Here is an 18,600-nt window from a genome sequence, read left to right on the forward strand (position 1 = left end):
TACGTAAGAGTATCACGGTCTTAGTGCCTGCTTGCCCTGTGCTCCCTGAGCTGTAGAAGGCTGACTCTAGGGCTGCCAGTTTGTATTTTCATGCCTTCCCAGTATCATTTTGGCTTCATAAACACTTAGCTCATCCTGTAGCATGCTGGGAAGCGGTGGAACAATCCTCCCTGTCAATTTTTTTGGCGTGGTACCTGTTACTGCTGCTGCAGGTATCTTTAAAGTGAAAAATTGTATTTCTCCACAAAATACTTACAAAAATATGTATACAATTATTTTTAAAAGCAACATGATTAGTCATGAAACTAAGTGCAGCAGATGCTCACCCTATACGGCACGAGCACAATGAATCAGCTCACCGAAAGGCCACACGAGCACCGCTAACTTGCATGGGAGTGGGTGGGAGCACGTGTCTGGGGAAAAGATTGGCAGGGAGCAAGTCTGCATTCCTTGACAGCAGTGGCCAGCTGTTGGATCTGCTAGGCTACATCAGGAAACAATCTCCTGACGCTGGTTTGTCATTTGAGCCATCTTTTACCTTAGCCAATAGGAACTACAGGTCTCAAATTCAGTGACAGTGTTGGTATTGAGTACAAGCCATGGTTAATAACCCCAGATCCTCTGGATCCTAACACATGATTGTTTACCTCCTCAATGAAAAGTGCGTTAGAATTACATTGCATTGTGAAACCCAACCATGTAACAAACGCAGGCAGTGAAAAGCAGGAGTTACAAACCAGTTCGTATTACCACCCTGCCTTGTTGACATGAACATTTATGCTTACAAGTAAAACTGTCCAGACCCACAGTTATCCCTTAAACATATCTAATACATGGAAATGCAAATTCTATAGTTTTGTAATTTTATTTCTTCCCAATCTCATTATGATCTTTTTTTAATTTATTTATTCATTCTGTATTTAATGACTGTAGTGAAGAAAAATATCCAGAAATAAAATTATATAGAAATAAAACATATATCTCAACAAAAAGCATTGTACTGTCTTCTAGTTTATTGGCTTTCATAAATTCCAGTTAGTTTGGACAGGAAGGATAAGGCCATACCTCAAGAACAGAAGAAAGATAGACACATCTACTGGAGACTGATTCCATAATGGCATAACCTTAAGCCATTCCATATCATACGGGAATAGAAAATGAGAGCAAAACAGCTCCTACAATTCAGTTTTGTTCTAAAATATCAGAATGGCCCCATCTAACTTTAATGTCTGTAGTGCTATGCCCTGGTACTTCCACTTCTCCAGGCCTGTCTTGTCTCATCTGCTGTTGAATCTTCATGTAATTGTTCTGTGCTGTTTCTACTTCCTATTCTTTTAGATGTTTCTTTTTTCCATTTTGTTACTTTTTTGCTGTTTCAGAAACTACTAGACAACTTCAGCAAAATACACATTTCTCAACAGTACTGGTTATTGCAGCTAATGACATGGAAAATGGCAGAAGGCAAGTTCACACCCCATTTATTTTTCAGCTTTATATCACTAAATCACTGCAGAACAAGATGTTAAAGAGCTAGGAAGTCAAAAGAAGGAATACACCTTGTCAGAGACTTACAAGACTCCAATACTAAACAGCACAAGCTGGATAAAACTTCCTCTGGGAAGTTTCTATAGGTGGGAGTAACAGTCACTTTCTGAAAATCAAATCCCTTTTAATAAGCTTGTAGGGAGGTACTTAAATACTGATGGTATGAAAGACCTACAGCCTTTTCATAAATGTTAATCCAAAAATTTTATTTCACGTTAAATTATCTGAGCAATGGCATCAGTGACTTGACTCTGGCAAGCTTAAAATTGGTACTACTTTTGGTCAGATAATCTAAACCTATTACCTGGACCACAGAGTCTCTGTATTAATTGTGAAGCTTGTAAGAACATTTTTAGAGTCCTACATTCATTTCAGGGTACTAAGGAAACTTAGTAAAAGTTCTGATCCTGAACAAGAAAGAAAAATGACCTTAAAATGACTAAGTATATTCAGAGCTCAGGAAAGGTACTAGCCTGATGAATTTGGAGCCTGGAGTTCTTTATTTAAGCAGAGATGACTGTACTGCAGACATGCTGGCAGAAGTGTCTCATCGCCATAGGGGGCTGACACTATTTCCTTCCCCTTACTCATTTCACCTTTGTCCACTTCCCTGAGACAATCAGCAAGGGTCGCTAGTCAGTGGCAGCTGTGATAATGGCTTTTTTTTTTTTTATTAGACACCTCTCTCTTTAGCAAGGAGGTGAGAACACGGGAGGCACAGGCCACCAAAACCTGATCAACAAGCTATCAGTCCCATTCACTATGGACCAGCACAGTATTTGAACAGCCCGGTTTAGAGATGAAAAAAAAACCCATGGATTTTAAGAAAGTAGTTTTATCACTAGTGAATCCAAAAGCCATCTACTAGGGATGGGAAGTAGAGGATTCCTTCTCACCAGTTTCTTTAGGGAAAGCTCCCATGCCTGAAGCCCTGATACTCTTTGGGGTTATTTCTCCCCCGTATAAATTGCAGTTCAGGGTCTGATTCCCATATCTCTAGCATTGGCTGCAAATCTCATTATTCTGTTTGAATCCGTGTGACTAGTCCAGATTTGCAAGGAATGGGAGAGAAGGCAGAGGACAATTTTTATCTTGATTTTACCTTAGATTTCTACTTCAAAGCAAAATGTGGGGGTTATGCTCTGATGATAAGAAACAAACTTCATCAGCAAATGTGAAGGAATAACATCTAAAACCTGACATGTAAAATGTTGTGTTTTCTACTGCAAGTGGGTTGAGCAGATGGGGTGTTTTGAGACAAAAAGATGTAGAAAATGTACATGCTGGTCCTGTGATGTGCTCTCTAGCACCTACAAAAGCATAAGTGCATGTAAATATTGCTTCTCCCTACCCCAATCAAGAGGACAGTCTGCCAATGGACTTAGGAAATAGGTCACCTTCTGAATCCCAATATGGATATGGATTGTGAAGAACAATATACAGTTTTCATATTCCTTTGCTTGTTGGATTAACCAGTATGTTATACTTTGAGTTTGATCTTCTAAGTACCAAAGAAGCAACGCTGAGAACAAATTTCTATTGGGATCGTGGTGCTTTAAAGAAAGGCACCAAGATGAAAGACAGTCTGGATAGCTGTGAAACCTTTCTGAGCATCTCACATTCAACAGATTGTTTACTATAAAGAAAAAAACCTACTAAAATGCAATATTTAACCAGAGGTTTACACAGAATTTTAAATTGTGAGGTTATTCTTTGGCCTTTAAAAATAAAGTCTCAATTATTGTGACCATTTTTATTTATGAAGCATTTGAAAATACTTTTATAACGAAAAAAGAAGGCAATGTGAACTCTACAATTCAGATTACTCTTTTTTTAAACAAAATCTGAACTTTATCCTCATACCAATTTAGAGGCATATTCATATTCTTAGCCCCAATATATAAAAAAAAGATGACTTTATAGTGTTTAACCCTCTTAAAATGTCCTTTCCAATCCCAGTCCAATCTGCTCTTACTTTAGAGGTTGCAACGTACTGATGGTTGATTAAAATCTAGATCTGTAAGAGCTTGATAAAACCTACACAACATGTAAGCTTCTTTTTTTTTAAAAAAAAAACACCAAACAACAGAGTTCATCAATCTGCAGAGAGCATCTTAAAGCTGTGGGAAACAGATTGTTTCAGAGGAAAGTGTGAAAAAAATCCTCTGGAAGTAGAGGTAGAAGGGACACAAATGGTCAAACAGAACAGTTTTCTAATGGAAAAAGAGATTAAGATAGGATTATAGTTTTGCCACAGATAACAGGCAGGAGAGACTAAATACGCCAACAGCAGACTGTTCTGAAGACTAAGGGGTGTCGTCTTCTACAGCCCTCATATCCACACTGGAAAAACAGAATGTGTGTTCATACCCAGGAAATAAAACAACGCTCTTCTCACCCAGACTAATGATTCTTTTGGGTGGTTGAGCTCAAATCCTTTCTGCAAATTGAATTAAATAAAATCCAAACTGTTTTAACTTTCAAAATGAGCTTTAATTGAATTTGTGGAATCCGCCATGAGAAAGAGATTAGCAGGAAGGTAGGTGTCCCATAAGTCCGTGGCAGAACTTGCAAGGAGGAAATGTCTACTATGGTGTTCTCATAGAGGACTCTTCTCATTAGACTGTTTAATGAAGAAAAGTCTTTTCTTCTTGTTCCCCACTAATCTGACTAAACCCTTAGTTATGCCTGCAGATGCCTGTCTTCACCCCACCTTGATTGAAAGCCTCCCCAGAAGCTGAGTGGATCAGGTATGAAGCCAGCTGGGACCTTCTCGCCTGAGCACTCCTTGCAAGGCAAGAGGCAGACACTGGTTGTTCCCTACCAACTTGCTGTCTTAATTGTTCCTTCTAGCCATCTCCTCTGCCAGTGTGCTAGACACCCAAGAAAATATTCATAAGGCTTAGGAAAGACATTGAGAAGGAGTTTTATTTCCATATAAAAGGACCTTCTCTTGGTGGAATTTGAGATGATGCCTGCAGAGAAAGCGGTCTGCTTGCTAACGACTGTGTTGGAGGGGGATCTAAAATATACAGCTGAAGATACTAATGCATTGTTGCTTTAATACCTTCTGGCACTAGCTAACTCCACTGAAACTGCACAAATGTAGGGCTAAAGTAGAATAATTTTCTCTATTTGGCTTCTCAGGGCTTAAAACCTGGAGGATTTCTTCCTGATTTGAGTCTTAGTGTAGCTTTGCTGTGAGCTATGCGCACCAGGTAGGGAGTATTCTTTTCATGAATGATGCAGAACCTTCTACAGTGAGAACAAGAACAAACACCTCACCAGAGGACAAATATAAGCATCACACAGATCTGGACTGATTTCACCTGTCATCTCAAACAACTGCAGAGAAGATCCCTCCTTCATGAGATACCATCAGGTGCTCTAAATCTACTAGAAATAATACAAATAAAATGTTTCAGAGAGGGTTTATGTTATTTTTTTTTTGATCACTAGTGCAATCCACAGGTTATTCATGTTAGTAGGATACAGTCTAACAACTTTGCTTAGCTTGAAAGCAGCCTCCCACTCATATTTCCCTATTGCTTTATCTGAGCTGCATCAGTCTCATTGGTCTAGAGAGGTCTTGGATGGAGAGTAGAAGTGGCCATCACATAGGATATGTCTCTTAATTATGAGTAAAATGACTTTTCTCTGAATAACAGTCCTGTAAGGTTGTGATCTTATTACAAAATAAGAGGTAAGTGCTGGACTGATTTTTAAAGCTATTTAGCTACTTCTGTGCTGTTCCTTTCCCAGCCATTTAAAACCTCCATTTCCAGCTTCAGTCATAAGAAATTTTGTAAGTCAAATAACAACCTCCTTGCACAATAATTGTTTTCAGATGTGTATAACTTGTCATATTTATGTGTGGTGGAGGAAAAGGCAGACTGACAAAGTTGTCTGAGAGACTATAATTAAATAGTAATATCTGAGAGTTTAAAATGTTAGACAAATTTCAAGTAAAGATAAATTGCTCGAGAAAGAGCAGGTGAGGACTCCAGAGATATATTATAAATTCAGTTCTTCATAAAGTCATCATTTCAATATGTGTCTGGATTTAATATGTCATTCATTTAAAACTTAGGGATTTTGTATGATGAGAAATAGAAATGAAAATGAAATTTATTGCAGGTTTCTGCTCTTCATTGAGGGCAATTTCACAGCATTTTCACAATGAGGGGAATAACATATTCATTGTTTTTGAAAGTTTTGCAGTAGCTGATTTAGAAAGTAAGTTATACTTTCTATTTTAATTGCCCGAATATGATGAAAGCATAATTACTTGCTGTGTCCTTACAATAAAATCAAGATAAAAAGGAAGACTGTGTTTTTGAAGTGGTTATGAACAAAGTGCAACACTGGGTGTCAATCTTTTTGAAACACATGGATATGAATCGCAATATTGACCCAAAATCTCAGACAGGTAGTGGAAAGTGATGACATTCTTGGAACGAAGTGGACTTAAGAAAACAGAACCTCATGTTTCTTGTCTATTCATAATTACAGTGTGTTGAAAACAAAACTGGAGGACATTTTATGGCTGCCATTTTTGGTTGGCTGATATAACTGCATATATTAAGCACAAGCAGCTTACTACATTTCATTAGAAAATATTCAAATTAATGATTTTATCATATACTGGTAAACTGAGACTCTTTTTACAACACATTATTTTGCCTGTGCCAGCTCTCTAGCTTGCTTCTCTGATATTTCTGTCTTCTATGATACAGCTTTTCTGGTACTCATCAGCAGTGGAGTCTCATTTAACTAAGACAAGCTCTGCGATGTTTTAGGTACTCACCAAAATTCTAATTTTGTAATGAAATTTGGGAAAGAAGTAGACACAGATGTTCCCTCAGTTTCACAGAGTGCTGGGATTTCCAAATGATGTCACACAGATAATACTGTACAGCTAAGTGCATAAACATCATTAACAATGACTGCTGGAGCAATTCTGCTTTGTACTGTTCACTTTATTAATAGAGTGATTAGAGTTAGAAAATTCATTGTAATTGAAAATGCTAATATGTACTTGTTAACAACCCCAGGTACTTAAAAATTAAAAAAAAAATTAAAAAAAAATAAAAAATCAGATCTTTGATAAATTAGTCATTTTTGAAAATAGGACTAAAACTCCTAACTTTCTGAAATACTTCTGAAAATTTTACTCAAAAGTCTTGTTAAGAGTAAATGGTGATGTGGAAAGAAGGATGAAAAAATATGTAGGGGCTTAATTGTGTAACTTTGGAAACATGGAAACTGGAAATCAAGTCATTCAAAAGCTTTGAAAAACTTTGGCCAGGCTCATTAAAGTCTTTTCCATCATAGAGATCTGCACTTCACCCTCTTCCTTCCTGTGCAGTAACAGAATGAATTGCAATTAGCATAGAAGCTGAACTTGCATCTGAGGATATTTTCTGTGGACGATGAACCAACGGAGTGAATTCAGATTTACAGCTATTCACTTGAGACCAGATCATGGCACACAGACATTTTGACAAAGCAAAATGGCTTTGACTGTCAAACTGGAAGACCCCACAGCAATGCTGAAACAGAGCAAGGAGTCCTTAAACCCTGAAAATCCCACAAAAGGAAGAGATCATAGACTCCCGGAAAATAACAACATCTGGAAAACAAACTATCACATCTGACTGTCCAAATTTCAGCACAGAATAGCACAAAAAACAACAACAAAAGACATCCCCCCACCCCGAGGTATTTTGGTGGTTTCACCTTCTATTTTCACCGCACTCTACAAAAATGTATGATGGCAAACGAATGAATGAAACTGCTTTCACTGAAAAAAAATCAGCTCGTCTATATGAAGTTTATCAGGAAATACAGAACCATCTCTTGCTTTCCACCACAAGACAGAAGCTGACAGAAACTTTGTATTTGTATTCCAGAAAATCTGCAAACACTCATTAGGGGATTCTTAAAAATCACTGAAACCCCAAAAGATCCTTACTTATTAGTATTATTGTTTCCTTGTACCGCTCCACATGTCTGATGGTACCTTTTGCTTGTCCCTAAAACATAGATTATAAAATGTTTGGCTCACAATTGGGTGACTTTCCATGAGTGGCTCTGTTAGGCATTACACTATACTGAATAATGATAGCCATAGCATTTATAGTGATTAGAATGATGAATTATTAGAGATGACAAATCCAAGGGATATTGAGAAATTGGAAGGGTCATTTTGAGAGTGCACAAACTTGATTTCTTAGTTTTAACAATGCACAGTAAGGAACATTAGAAGCATTTATATAACATTCATAATTATAAAAAATTGGAGTCTTATTCTGCAATTACTTATGGAAGAGCATACCATTTCTTGTTGCATTATTTAACTCATGTTGTTTTTCCTTACTTGAATTTGACTGGTCTTCTGATTTAAACAAAGTAAGGACAAAACCAGACCCTATGGGTCTGATCCGGCAAACTGTCATATTTCGTATGAAGTGTCATACGTATGACATGTCAATACAATTACCCATTGTAATTATCTATTATTTTCAGTTTAAGAAGTGGGAGCTGTGTGTGGTGGAAACCTTGAGATATTTTAAATATGTCATCCTTTATTATAAAAAGTACCACCACTGAAAGCCACAAAAATCTTGATCCAGCTGTAAGAAACCTTAAGTTTAGACAGTTTATGAGAATTGGAGGAGAAATAAATCAAAATGGAACAGAATTCGGAGTTCCCGAAATTATTATCTGGAAGAATTACAAAAATAATTATTCATCTACTTTCTCTGCACAGTTTTAGCTCCTCAGCCATATTTTTAGAAATTTTCAGAAGCCACATCAAAACTATTGGCCTGCACACACTTTTCCTCCCCTTCATATATCAGAGCTTTTTTCTAGAAAGTCATAGAATGAATTTATTAAAATTCATCAGAATTTAATCCTTACGTTTTAAAATGTGATATGCATTAACAGGAAATACGATTTTTGCATTCATGTGAGCTACAGATCCCCTGTATCATGAAATAAATGTCTTCAAGATAGAAAAATACTAGCAGTCTAGCAGTCACCGAGTTATTGCCTGCGGATACTGATCAAGTGAGCATGAACAAGCTGCTCAGGAAAAGCTGTCACCTAAAATGTGACATTGCCAGTCTTCTTAAGGGAGATATGTTTAGAAACTGCTTAAATGAGCCGCTACTTCAGAAGCAAAGGGAAAGAACGGAACACTGAGGGAAACAGGTTCTCCATTGCTCAAGATATTCCAGTATTGGAATATTTTATCATTGCTGTTGTCCCAAATACAAATGAGAAGCTGAAAAGTATATTAAATGTATTTTTATATATACATATTTATATGTGTGCATAATAACACAGTTTCAAAATTCCAACAAAATTATTGGAAACATTTCAAATTTTTTTTTTTTCATAAATTTTGGGTTAAGTTAGCATTAAATTGAGTTTTAGAAGAGACCTTTCATTTGATATCCTGATGTTTGTCTGTTTCTCTTGTGAGCATTTTCCTTGGCCTGAATACTTTTTCCCTTATGCATTTCCAGTCATATGATGCCTATGACACACTACTTTGTTTGGTTATAGGTGAGTGTCAACTGCAGTGAGGTAACTCTCCGGGAAGTTCTGCCTTCAGGGCACAGCACAGCCCTGAAGTCTTTCAAGGCACTGGGCCAAGACAAAATGCGCAGTTCAACATTGAGTGATTAAAAACAAATATTTCAGATCCAACCCCTACTTCACCCCTCATCAAAAAAAAAATCTGTTGTTTTTTTTTTTTAAACCTACACAAATGGAAACAATCTGTCTTCATTTTCCTACTAGGAAATACATTTTCAGCAAAACTGAATTTCTCAAAAAAAAATAAATGTTGGCTTTGTAAAAATTTAATTTTTCATGAGAAAATAAATTAATTCTAGTGGAAAATCCTGAGAATCATCTGGAACAGGGGAATCTTTTGCTGATGTTTTATAAAGATTTTTACAATGAGCTCTACAAAAAAAAATGATCCCAGGAAAGCTTACAAAATATTAGTTTATAAAATATTAGACAAGAAGAGAAATGCCAAAAAAAAACCCCTACCCCAAACTCACAAAAATCCCCAAAGCCATAAAAATACGATCCTAGAGTTAAAAGGAGAACAGAGCATCCTAGACAGTATTCCTCCAAGCTTCTTCAGTCAGCAATGGCTGGAGAGATGTTCTGGCACAGGTAACTTGCATTAGTCAGCGCTGTCATGCATTCATACTGAGTCATTAGTCAGTAAAGCCTAGAATATGACATCTTCCTGGATCTCTGTATAAAAGCACGGCTTTCAAGAAGTAAATGAAATAAAATTGAGAAGGAATATATGTATCTATACAACTGGACAAAATGTATGGCTAGGTTCATTTGAGAATGAAATAGCAGTGTAACATATATATATATGTAGACATGGGTTCTATTTTGATCTTAATGCAAGTTTTTAAACAGCAGGTGGACCTTCTGATATTTCAGTGGGAATGCAAAATATGTATACCATGCCACATCTCATTTCTGCTCCCTTAGTACAAAATAATAAGCAGCAATGTTCTTTTTATTCAATGCCTCTTAGTCTGGATTGGAGAAGATGACGTATCTAAGAACAGTCATACCTGCTCAGATCAAAAGGTCACCTAACACAGTATGCTATTGCACACAGTGGCCAAAAGGAGATTCTTAGGGAACTTAGGGAACACAGAAGCATATAGTGATACTTCCCTGCAGCGGCCTCCCCGTTCCAAAAATTCATCTGCGAGCCAGAGGCGACGTTTTAGCATATTCTCTGCCTAGATAGAGTTCACTTCCATGAGCTTGCTTAGATTTCACTTGACTAATACAAGTTTTTGTATCCACAACACTGAAACATGACGTTCCCCAGCTTAACCCCTCTGGTGTAAAGAACCATTTTTAAACACCTGCCAATTGCTCTTTCATTTGATGACCTCTTCTTCTTGTATGGGAAAGGACAATAAATAGCCATTCTCTATTCATCCTCTTTCCCAGCAAAAATCTTTAAGATGTCATATCAGATCGATACACACCAGCAAAATAACAGCATGAAACTCACTTAACCTGCGCAAATCGGGAGGCAACACATTGGAGTCAGCAAGGCTACAAAAGCCTGTCCTTGTCCAATTATCAATTCCAGTTAATACAAAAATAGGATTGTTTCTCCAATACCTGTCGCTGATTTTCTGTCTCTAGTCTCAGTCTGGCTTCTACACATCTTCTTGTCTCCAGGAAGGCTTGGCGTTGGGCTCTGTCTGATAGGTAGCTAATGAAGATTCCTGCGGTGTTCATACACATAAATAACACTGCCTGAGCCGCTATCTGCAACGAACAACAAACAGGATTTGATCAGACAAGAGAAGCAGAAATATCTGTTTAAAAGGAGAAAGAGAGAGAGAGAGAATGACTGTTCTGTAGTCAGGTAGGTTGTAAAACTAAACCGTTAGGAAAGTTTGCATAAAAGAATCTCTTGGATCTTAATTAGAGGCATCAAACTTGTAAAATCCTCCCTGCCTTGAGGAAGAAATATGCAGTATCTGGGGGCATTAAACTCTAGCTGAACCACAAACGATGTTTCCAAGATCTGACTCACAGGGCTCTAGTCAGGAATGATTACAAACGTAATTAACAATTTGTTTTTGCACTGCCTCTTCTGTACAAGCAACTTTGTGATTTGTTCCATAGCTTAGTTTGAGAACAAAGCCATACCAAGGAAAACAAAGAGTGTCAGTTAGCTAAGAATTAATATCAGTGATAATAGTTATTCTGTTATTATTGACCAAATTAAATAAATTCATTTTCAGCTGATGCCAAAGCACAAGCTTGCGCAATCGGAATCCTGAACCACTCCACAGGGGAAGCCAAAAGGATAACCAAATGCTTGCACAGCCTGTGCCTGTGCACACAGACCTTTTCTTCACTGATGCCTACGTAAGAGCTGCACTCCTTTTCCTTGTGGAAGGTGCGTCACAGCTTTGCGATATGAACTCAAAAGAGCCAAATGGGAGGGGATCCTTGGACAGTGTAAATTTCAGCGGCTTATTTGTCTTTCAGTGATACCTCTTTGTGCTCTGTATGTTTGTAAGGCAGGGCACATCGAGCCCGCTGAAGTGAGGATTGTTTGGGACACCGAGTAAGAAATTTGTAATATTTGCACGCACTAGAGACAGAACACGGACCTGCAGTTTCAGCAGCTTTATCCAATACCTCATCCCTGTTATAGGTTGTGATTTCGTGTGAACTCTTCTCATTTTCCATTTCATCCTGCCTTTCTTTAACTTGTGAGAGCATTGAAAGTGAAGAATAAATCCAGAGGTCATTAATATTGCTCAAATGCAGCATGTAGGGTGCAATTGCTCTGTCTGCTACCTTAGCTAGAGAAGCCATCAGGGCACACCGAACCAGATGAAAGGCTGCAAACTGCTGCTCCTCGTCTTCCTGCCAAGGTCCATCACAGCCTCTGTGCTGATGACGTCCCGCTGGGTGCACCCTGCCGTGCAGGATCACACCCCCCTCCCAGTAGCACACCAGCCATGGAGCTGGTGGGTGCTACATTACCCTGTGACCACATCACCTGCCTAGCAGAGCCCCCCAGGCTGTGACAGCTATGGGCCGTAATGCTATGGGTGGTACCTTCAGGATCATAGCAACATCAGAAGAGCCATGCCATGCCAGATGAAATGTTCTTCAGTCAGGATCCTATCTCCGTGGACAACAGAGAGTGCCAAGGTCAGAGTGAAAGGATAAAACAGTAGATATGTGTACAAGAATAAAGCAAGCATCCAGTGACGTTTTGTCAAAACAGTCTTGAACACTCCAGCAATCTGTGGTTGCAGAACATTGGGGGCTAGAGGTTGCATTTTTGTAGTATTATCTGTTAATCAGTCTCCCTAAAATCAAACTGTTGCTTGTCTTAATAGAAGAGAGAAAACATTTAGCAAAACTCCCTAATCTCATTGCGATGCTGCTTGTCTTAATAGAAGAGAGCAAAACTCCCTAATCTCATTGCGATGCTCTGTCCTAGACCTGCAGGTTTTGCTCCTCGCATTCACGTGGGCTTGAAAGTTAAGATTTGATATCAAACCAAATGCATCTGGCAGAACCTCCAGCTTTATATATTCCCATATTTCAGAATCTGGAGCATTGTTCTACGATAGTACAGGGAATTCATTTATGGTTTATATGCCATGATTAGATAAGAATACATATCCTGGCTGCAGCTGAAGTTTTGTTCAGCCTTTGTCTAAGCAAAGCTTTTGAGAAATAGGGCATGATTAGCATGATCCTTGTGTCTTCCTGGCTTCCAGGATCCTGTGGTTCACAGCCCTTCTGAGCTGGAGGTGGCATACTCTACCCGTCTCCTCAACTTTTTCTGCAACCTTTCTGAAGTTAATTGCACCTTTGGCCCCTATGGCATTCAATGACAAAGATTTCTACAGTTTAATTAGGCACTTTGTGATAAAAATATTTTCTTGTGTTTGATTTAATTCACAGCCTTATCATTTCTTTAGCTGCCGCATCATGCTTATAATATGAGAAACAGTGACTAATCATTCCGAATTCATCTCCCTCTCACCATTCCTGATTTTACTAACTTATAGCATTACCCCTCTCAGCCTTCTATTTTTTGAAAGGGAGGAATTTGAGACTATTTAGTCTCCCTGCATTTGTCACCATTCCACCTCTATGCTTACTGCTTTTTCCCTGTTATCTACCTTACCCTGTTTTACTGGAGACAGGGTGTCCCAGAGGAGCCAGCTGCCCCCAGACACTTTCCGCCTTTGCTCCAAGATAAAACAGAGAATACAGTAATTCAGCCCATGAGATAACTCCTTTCTGGTTCAGGCTAAAAGAGGCGTATGATGAGCTGACACAAGATAAGAAGAGTTCAGAATTACGTTGTTCAGCTGTGGGTGGCTGGAGAAGCCAACAGTTCATACCTTTTTGACTGACTTGAAGATATTCGATGCTCACATACTAGGAAATTGAGGCTATAGGGCAAAAAAAAGCGAAGTCTTTCACAGCATTTGAAATGTGCATTTCGACAATGAAGGCAGTGGCAGGGTGCTCGCCTTTGATTGCAAATTCAATTGCAAGTTCTTCATGAGCCCAGTGCAGTCACCCGCCTCTGCTAATACTCAAGACTAGTGCCACTCACTTCAGCAGATCTCCTCAGAGCAAATGCAGCAGAATTTGGCCTTCAATTAGATTTCATGAGCACATAATTTGATTTAGACAAAGGGAATTATGGAAAACATGTTGCAGGTAAAACAACAGCTTACTCAGAGGCAGAATCTGCTTTTCTTACACATAGAGGTCTGATTGGAACTAATCTAAAGAATAAAGCACTATGTCTTGCAAGGATACTGATCTGTGGCTCTTGTTAATAGAAGAATAAAAGAGACATATAAGACTTGAGTCTCCTATTGCCATTCCTCTTTCCTACAGCTTACTGTGGCCAATTCCAGAAGTCCTGCAGGATTTTCTACTGCCTATCAGGGCTACAAGCCAGGGCAGACTCTGATTTTATAAGGCATACACAGTTTCATACCTTTTTGACTGACCTGAAGATAATCAATGCTCACGCAGTAGGAAAGATGAAGTATAACACGAAAAAAAAGAAAAGCTTTTCACAACCTTTATAAGCTCTTTGGTCTATTTGTACCTTGCACAGCACTAAAATAAGCAACTGTAGCAGAGACAGCAAGTGATCTTAAAAAGCCATGAGTGATACGTTTTGATGTTAAACAGGGCTCTAGGGAGGTCTGCTTCTCAGATATTTATAAAATGCAAAAAGAAGGTAAAGCATCACCATGCTGCTTGGGAATATCTGTGTAACGGGATCAGCACTGTCCCTGCTGAATCTGCAGTTGCACATAATTGCATAATAGGATGAACAGAGCTAAAGTGAGTTACTTGACAAGATCATGTAGGTAGTTAGAAGCAGACATTACAATTTTTACTCCAAAACTCTGCTTCCCATATTTCTCATAGGAGGTGATTAAGAGCTTAGTTCACAGAGAAATCACTTGTCAAATAAATTTGCATTTATAAAGCATCCTTCATACAGGCACCTCAGAGCCCTTTGGAAAATCGATATGAAAACTAGCCAAAAACAAAGGCAATGAAAGGAGAGGATGCAGGTCAGACAAGAAAACTAAGTTTAAATTTGACAGTACACATTGATTCAAATAATTACATTTTTATCTGTCACTCATTGTATGAAAAGGGCTTAGCCAAGACAACTGAAACCAAGATAACATTTTGAGTGGATTTGGGAACCACCAGATCTCCGACAAAGAAACAATTAAAAGGCACTGGACACAGCTGGTCAGGAAGTATCAGTCAAAGTATATACAGTATAGTAATGTAACAGAACAGGAAAAGCAGAATTCATTGAAAAGACAGTGAAGTAGCTCACAAGTGTGCTGTGAAGTGGTAGGTGAACCACAGCCACAGACAGCTTATCAAGACAGAATTGAATGTAGTTCAGGAAATAGGAATTTCTGAAGGGTACAGGTGAGTCAGTGAGAGCAGAGCTGGGCTAAGCATAACAGTAGCAATTTGTAGGCATTTCTGCTACTAAGAGCACCTAATTGAGTTTGCCTTGATTTGGAGTTTACACACATTCCTGTGAGTTTATGAACAACTGGGAGTGAGTTAAAGAAGGGTTTGCAAATGCCAAAAATTCTAAATTTTAAAAAATTATAATTGAAGTGTGTTTTAATTTTTCCACAACTTTCCTTTTTGAAAAGTTGCAATTGTCCATCAGGGACAATTACATAAAGCCATAAGGCCAGCTGTAGAGTCTCCTAATTCAGTGCTTTCTAAGACCTGCCAGTAATAGACATTTACGGTAGTGACTGAGTTCAGCATTTCCAAAGCACCCCTACCCTGAGAAGAAGTGAATACTTATGAGCACCAGACCCAAGAGATTGGAAATATGTTGATTGATAGCTAGCCCTAAAAGATAGTAATTGCCACAGACAAAATCCATCATGAATAGTTAAACCAATGATAGCATACCTTCACATGGAAAGCACGGTGGATGTAGAGGAGAGAAAGCTGAAAAAGTTTAGAAATAACTCTGAAATCCAGGAGAAAACTGAGCTTATGTGTTACTACCTCTGGTCCTCTTTAATATCTTTATCAATGACCTAGACAAGGGGATCAAGTGCACCCTCAGCAAGTTTGCAGACAACACCAAGTTAGGCGGGAGTGTCGACCTGCTTGAGGGTAGGATGGCCCTACAGAGGGATCTGGACAGGCTGGCTGGATGGGCCGAGGCCAATGGTATGAGGTTCAACAAGGCCAAGTGCTGGGTCCTGCACTTGGGTCACAACAACTCCATGCAGCGCTACAGGCTTGGGGAAGAGTGGCTGGAAAGCTGCCTGGCAGAAAAGGACCTGGGGGTGTTGGTTGACAGTCAGCTGAATGTGAGCCGGCAGTGTGCTCAGGTGGCCAAGAAGGCCAAGAGCATCCTGGCTTGTATCAGGAACAGTGTGGCCAGCAGGACAAGGGAAGTGATTGTCCCCCTGTACTTGGCACTGGTGAGGCCCCAATTCAAGTACTGTGTTCAGTTTTGGGCCCTTCACCACAAGACAGACACTGAGGTGCCAGAGTGTGTCCAGGGAAGGGCAACAAAGCTGGTGAGGGATCATGAGAACAAGTCTTATGAGGAGCAGCTGAGGGAACTGGGGTTGTTTAGCCTGGACAAAAGGAGGCTCAGGGGAGACTTTATGGCTCTCTACAAACCACCTGAAAGGAGATTGTAGCCAGGTGGGGGTCAGTCGCTTCTCCCAGGTACCAAGAGATAGGACAGGAGGAAATGTCCTCAAGTTGCACCAGGGGAGGTTTAGATTGGATATTAGAAAAAATTTCTTCACCGAAAGGGTTGTTAAGCATTGGAATAGGCTGTCTGGGGAAGTGGTTTTAGTCACCATCTCTGGAGGTATTTAAAAGACTGGTAGATGTGGAGCATAGGGACATGGTTTAGTCGTGGTTTTGGCAGTTTTAGGTTGATGGTTGGACTTGAAGATCTTAAAGGTCCCTTCCAACCTAGACGATTCTATGATTCTATGTTTCTAAGTGCAGAAAGAAATCCTACTGTAGTCTGCAGAAATAAACCTATTACTACCTTCTTCAGCAGGTAATTTTGTTCTGCTGCATAGAAACAGAGCAATGCTAGGGCTGATCTCACCAAAACACATCCAAAAAGTAAAGGAATGGTTTTCAATGTAATCTCCAGTTGGACATTCTCAAGACAGATCAGTCCTAAAGAGCAGGAATTTCATTAATTCCTGAAGTGAGCCTGTGGGACATTATTTAATTCTGTTCCTATTTTGCTTTCTAATTTTGGATTGGCTTCAACAATGGATTAGAGTACTTCTTGTCTGTTTTTGGAAAACTGGAAAAGTAAAGCTGTTGTGCTTCTTTAAGAGTATTTTCAGCATGTGCCACATAAAGAACTGGTTGCTATGGTAATTATTACTGGTTAATTAGGTTTGGAGAAGCATTTTGATTCATCATTATTTGTTTAACTAAAAATAGCAGCTCACCACATGGTTGGTTTTTGTAACTAAAATGTCTCAGAAACCCCCTTGCCCTCTGTCCGTTCTCCATCACCCCCTTGCTTAGGTTACTTCAAAGGAAAATAACCTATGCCCTTATAAGAACTGGTCACCAGGGATGAACTGAGGGTTGCATGAGAAGTGTGGGATTTGAGACCAAAATGCTCTACTTAGCATAGAATAGGAACATCTGGCAGCACAGACTCTACCACTCTCTCACTGCTGGGCTGCAGCAAGCCTCTATCTCCAGCAGAGACCATGATTTTATGAATCAAAGCTCCTGGCAGTGAAACTAGTACCTGTATCTCTGTACTGCCTCTTGCCCACCTTGATCCCTCAGCACAGCTTCCCCTTTGTCGTGCCAGATCAATTATTTGTGGGACCCTACTGTGAACTATATCAGGGAACTTGGCCAACTTAAAAAAACAAACATTTGGCGTTGGCAGGGATTTTTCTATCTAGAGCAGTCGTCTGAGTTCACAGCACAGCCTCCACAGGGAGAGGAAGCACGTGAACATTCATAGTTGGCACTGCTGCCAACTCATTAAACTGAAATCATCACTGCCTTATTGTTAAACCACCTTGTAAGGTGTTTTCTTTATTCCCTGGGTTCACTCCTTCTGCCTTCTCATGGGTCTAAGTTCTAAATGCCAATGGCCATGATAGAAGGGTTTTTGTTTGTTTCAGATTGTGGGTGCATCTTCACATCAACATTTATTGGAAACCAACCTATCCCACAAAGGTGCCCAAACTGCAGTCATGATCTTCCAGAAAGCTCATCTGTCCCTCATCCTCTATATTGTCCAATGTGTAAGTACAACAGCTGTTTAACTTCTACTCACAGCTGGAGTGAGTGCTAACTCTTTCATCTGATCTACATATACATAGTTTACTGAAGGATAGTGAGTATACCATATTCCTGAGAAAACAGGGATAGAGAAAGGTATATTGTTTATTCATGGTAAATTTAGTCAAGCACAGACTATGAGGGTTAAGACCAGTGCTTTAGACCCTACCCCCCTCCCCAATTTACTCAATGTGAAAGGAGTCATTTGTATTAGTGTCACCTCCTGATTTTGTGTTTAGAACTGAGTTTTGTGGTTCAGCTGTGCACAGCTCCCATGGGAACATTGGCTGATTCTTCAAAAACTCAGACCTTATTTCTGTCTCTCAGAGAGCTGAGATCTTTTAAGTCTGGTCTTGCTGCTTCCAGAGCAGGCATTAGAGGACTTCACTATGTACTTGGGGACACAGTCTGGCCTTTCATGTGCATGAAATCTGTAGCCTGCAAGGCAAGTTGGCCCTATCAAAACACAGGGGGTTCCCCAAGGAATTATTAGATTACCTTCAATGACAGTAACTGGTCTCAGACATAGTTTTCTCCATCCTATTGCAGAATATCCTAACATGCTTATTCCTCCTGCACTGCTAATGATTTACAACACAAAGACCATTTTCCCTCTGAACA

The 18,600-nt window shown here is 39.3% G+C and overlaps 1 protein-coding gene across 1 annotated transcript in view; it reads right to left on the reverse strand.

Annotated features, from left to right (window-relative positions):
* Positions 1-18,600, reverse strand: part of ADCY8 (adenylate cyclase 8 (brain)) — a gene marked incomplete at its 5' end in the record, with an annotated part of 130,876 nt that overhangs the window by 89,446 nt on the left and 22,830 nt on the right. The window contains one exon of the mRNA XM_009881017.1: positions 10,735-10,884. Within this exon, the coding sequence (XP_009879319.1) occupies positions 10,735-10,884 (150 nt within the window). The remainder of the gene's footprint in view (positions 1-10,734; positions 10,885-18,600) is intronic.

The sequence above is a fragment of the Charadrius vociferus genome, unplaced genomic scaffold, assembly GCF_000708025.1.
Source record: "Charadrius vociferus isolate BGI_N301 unplaced genomic scaffold, ASM70802v2 scaffold2, whole genome shotgun sequence".
Taxonomy (NCBI): Eukaryota; Metazoa; Chordata; class Aves; order Charadriiformes; family Charadriidae; genus Charadrius; species Charadrius vociferus.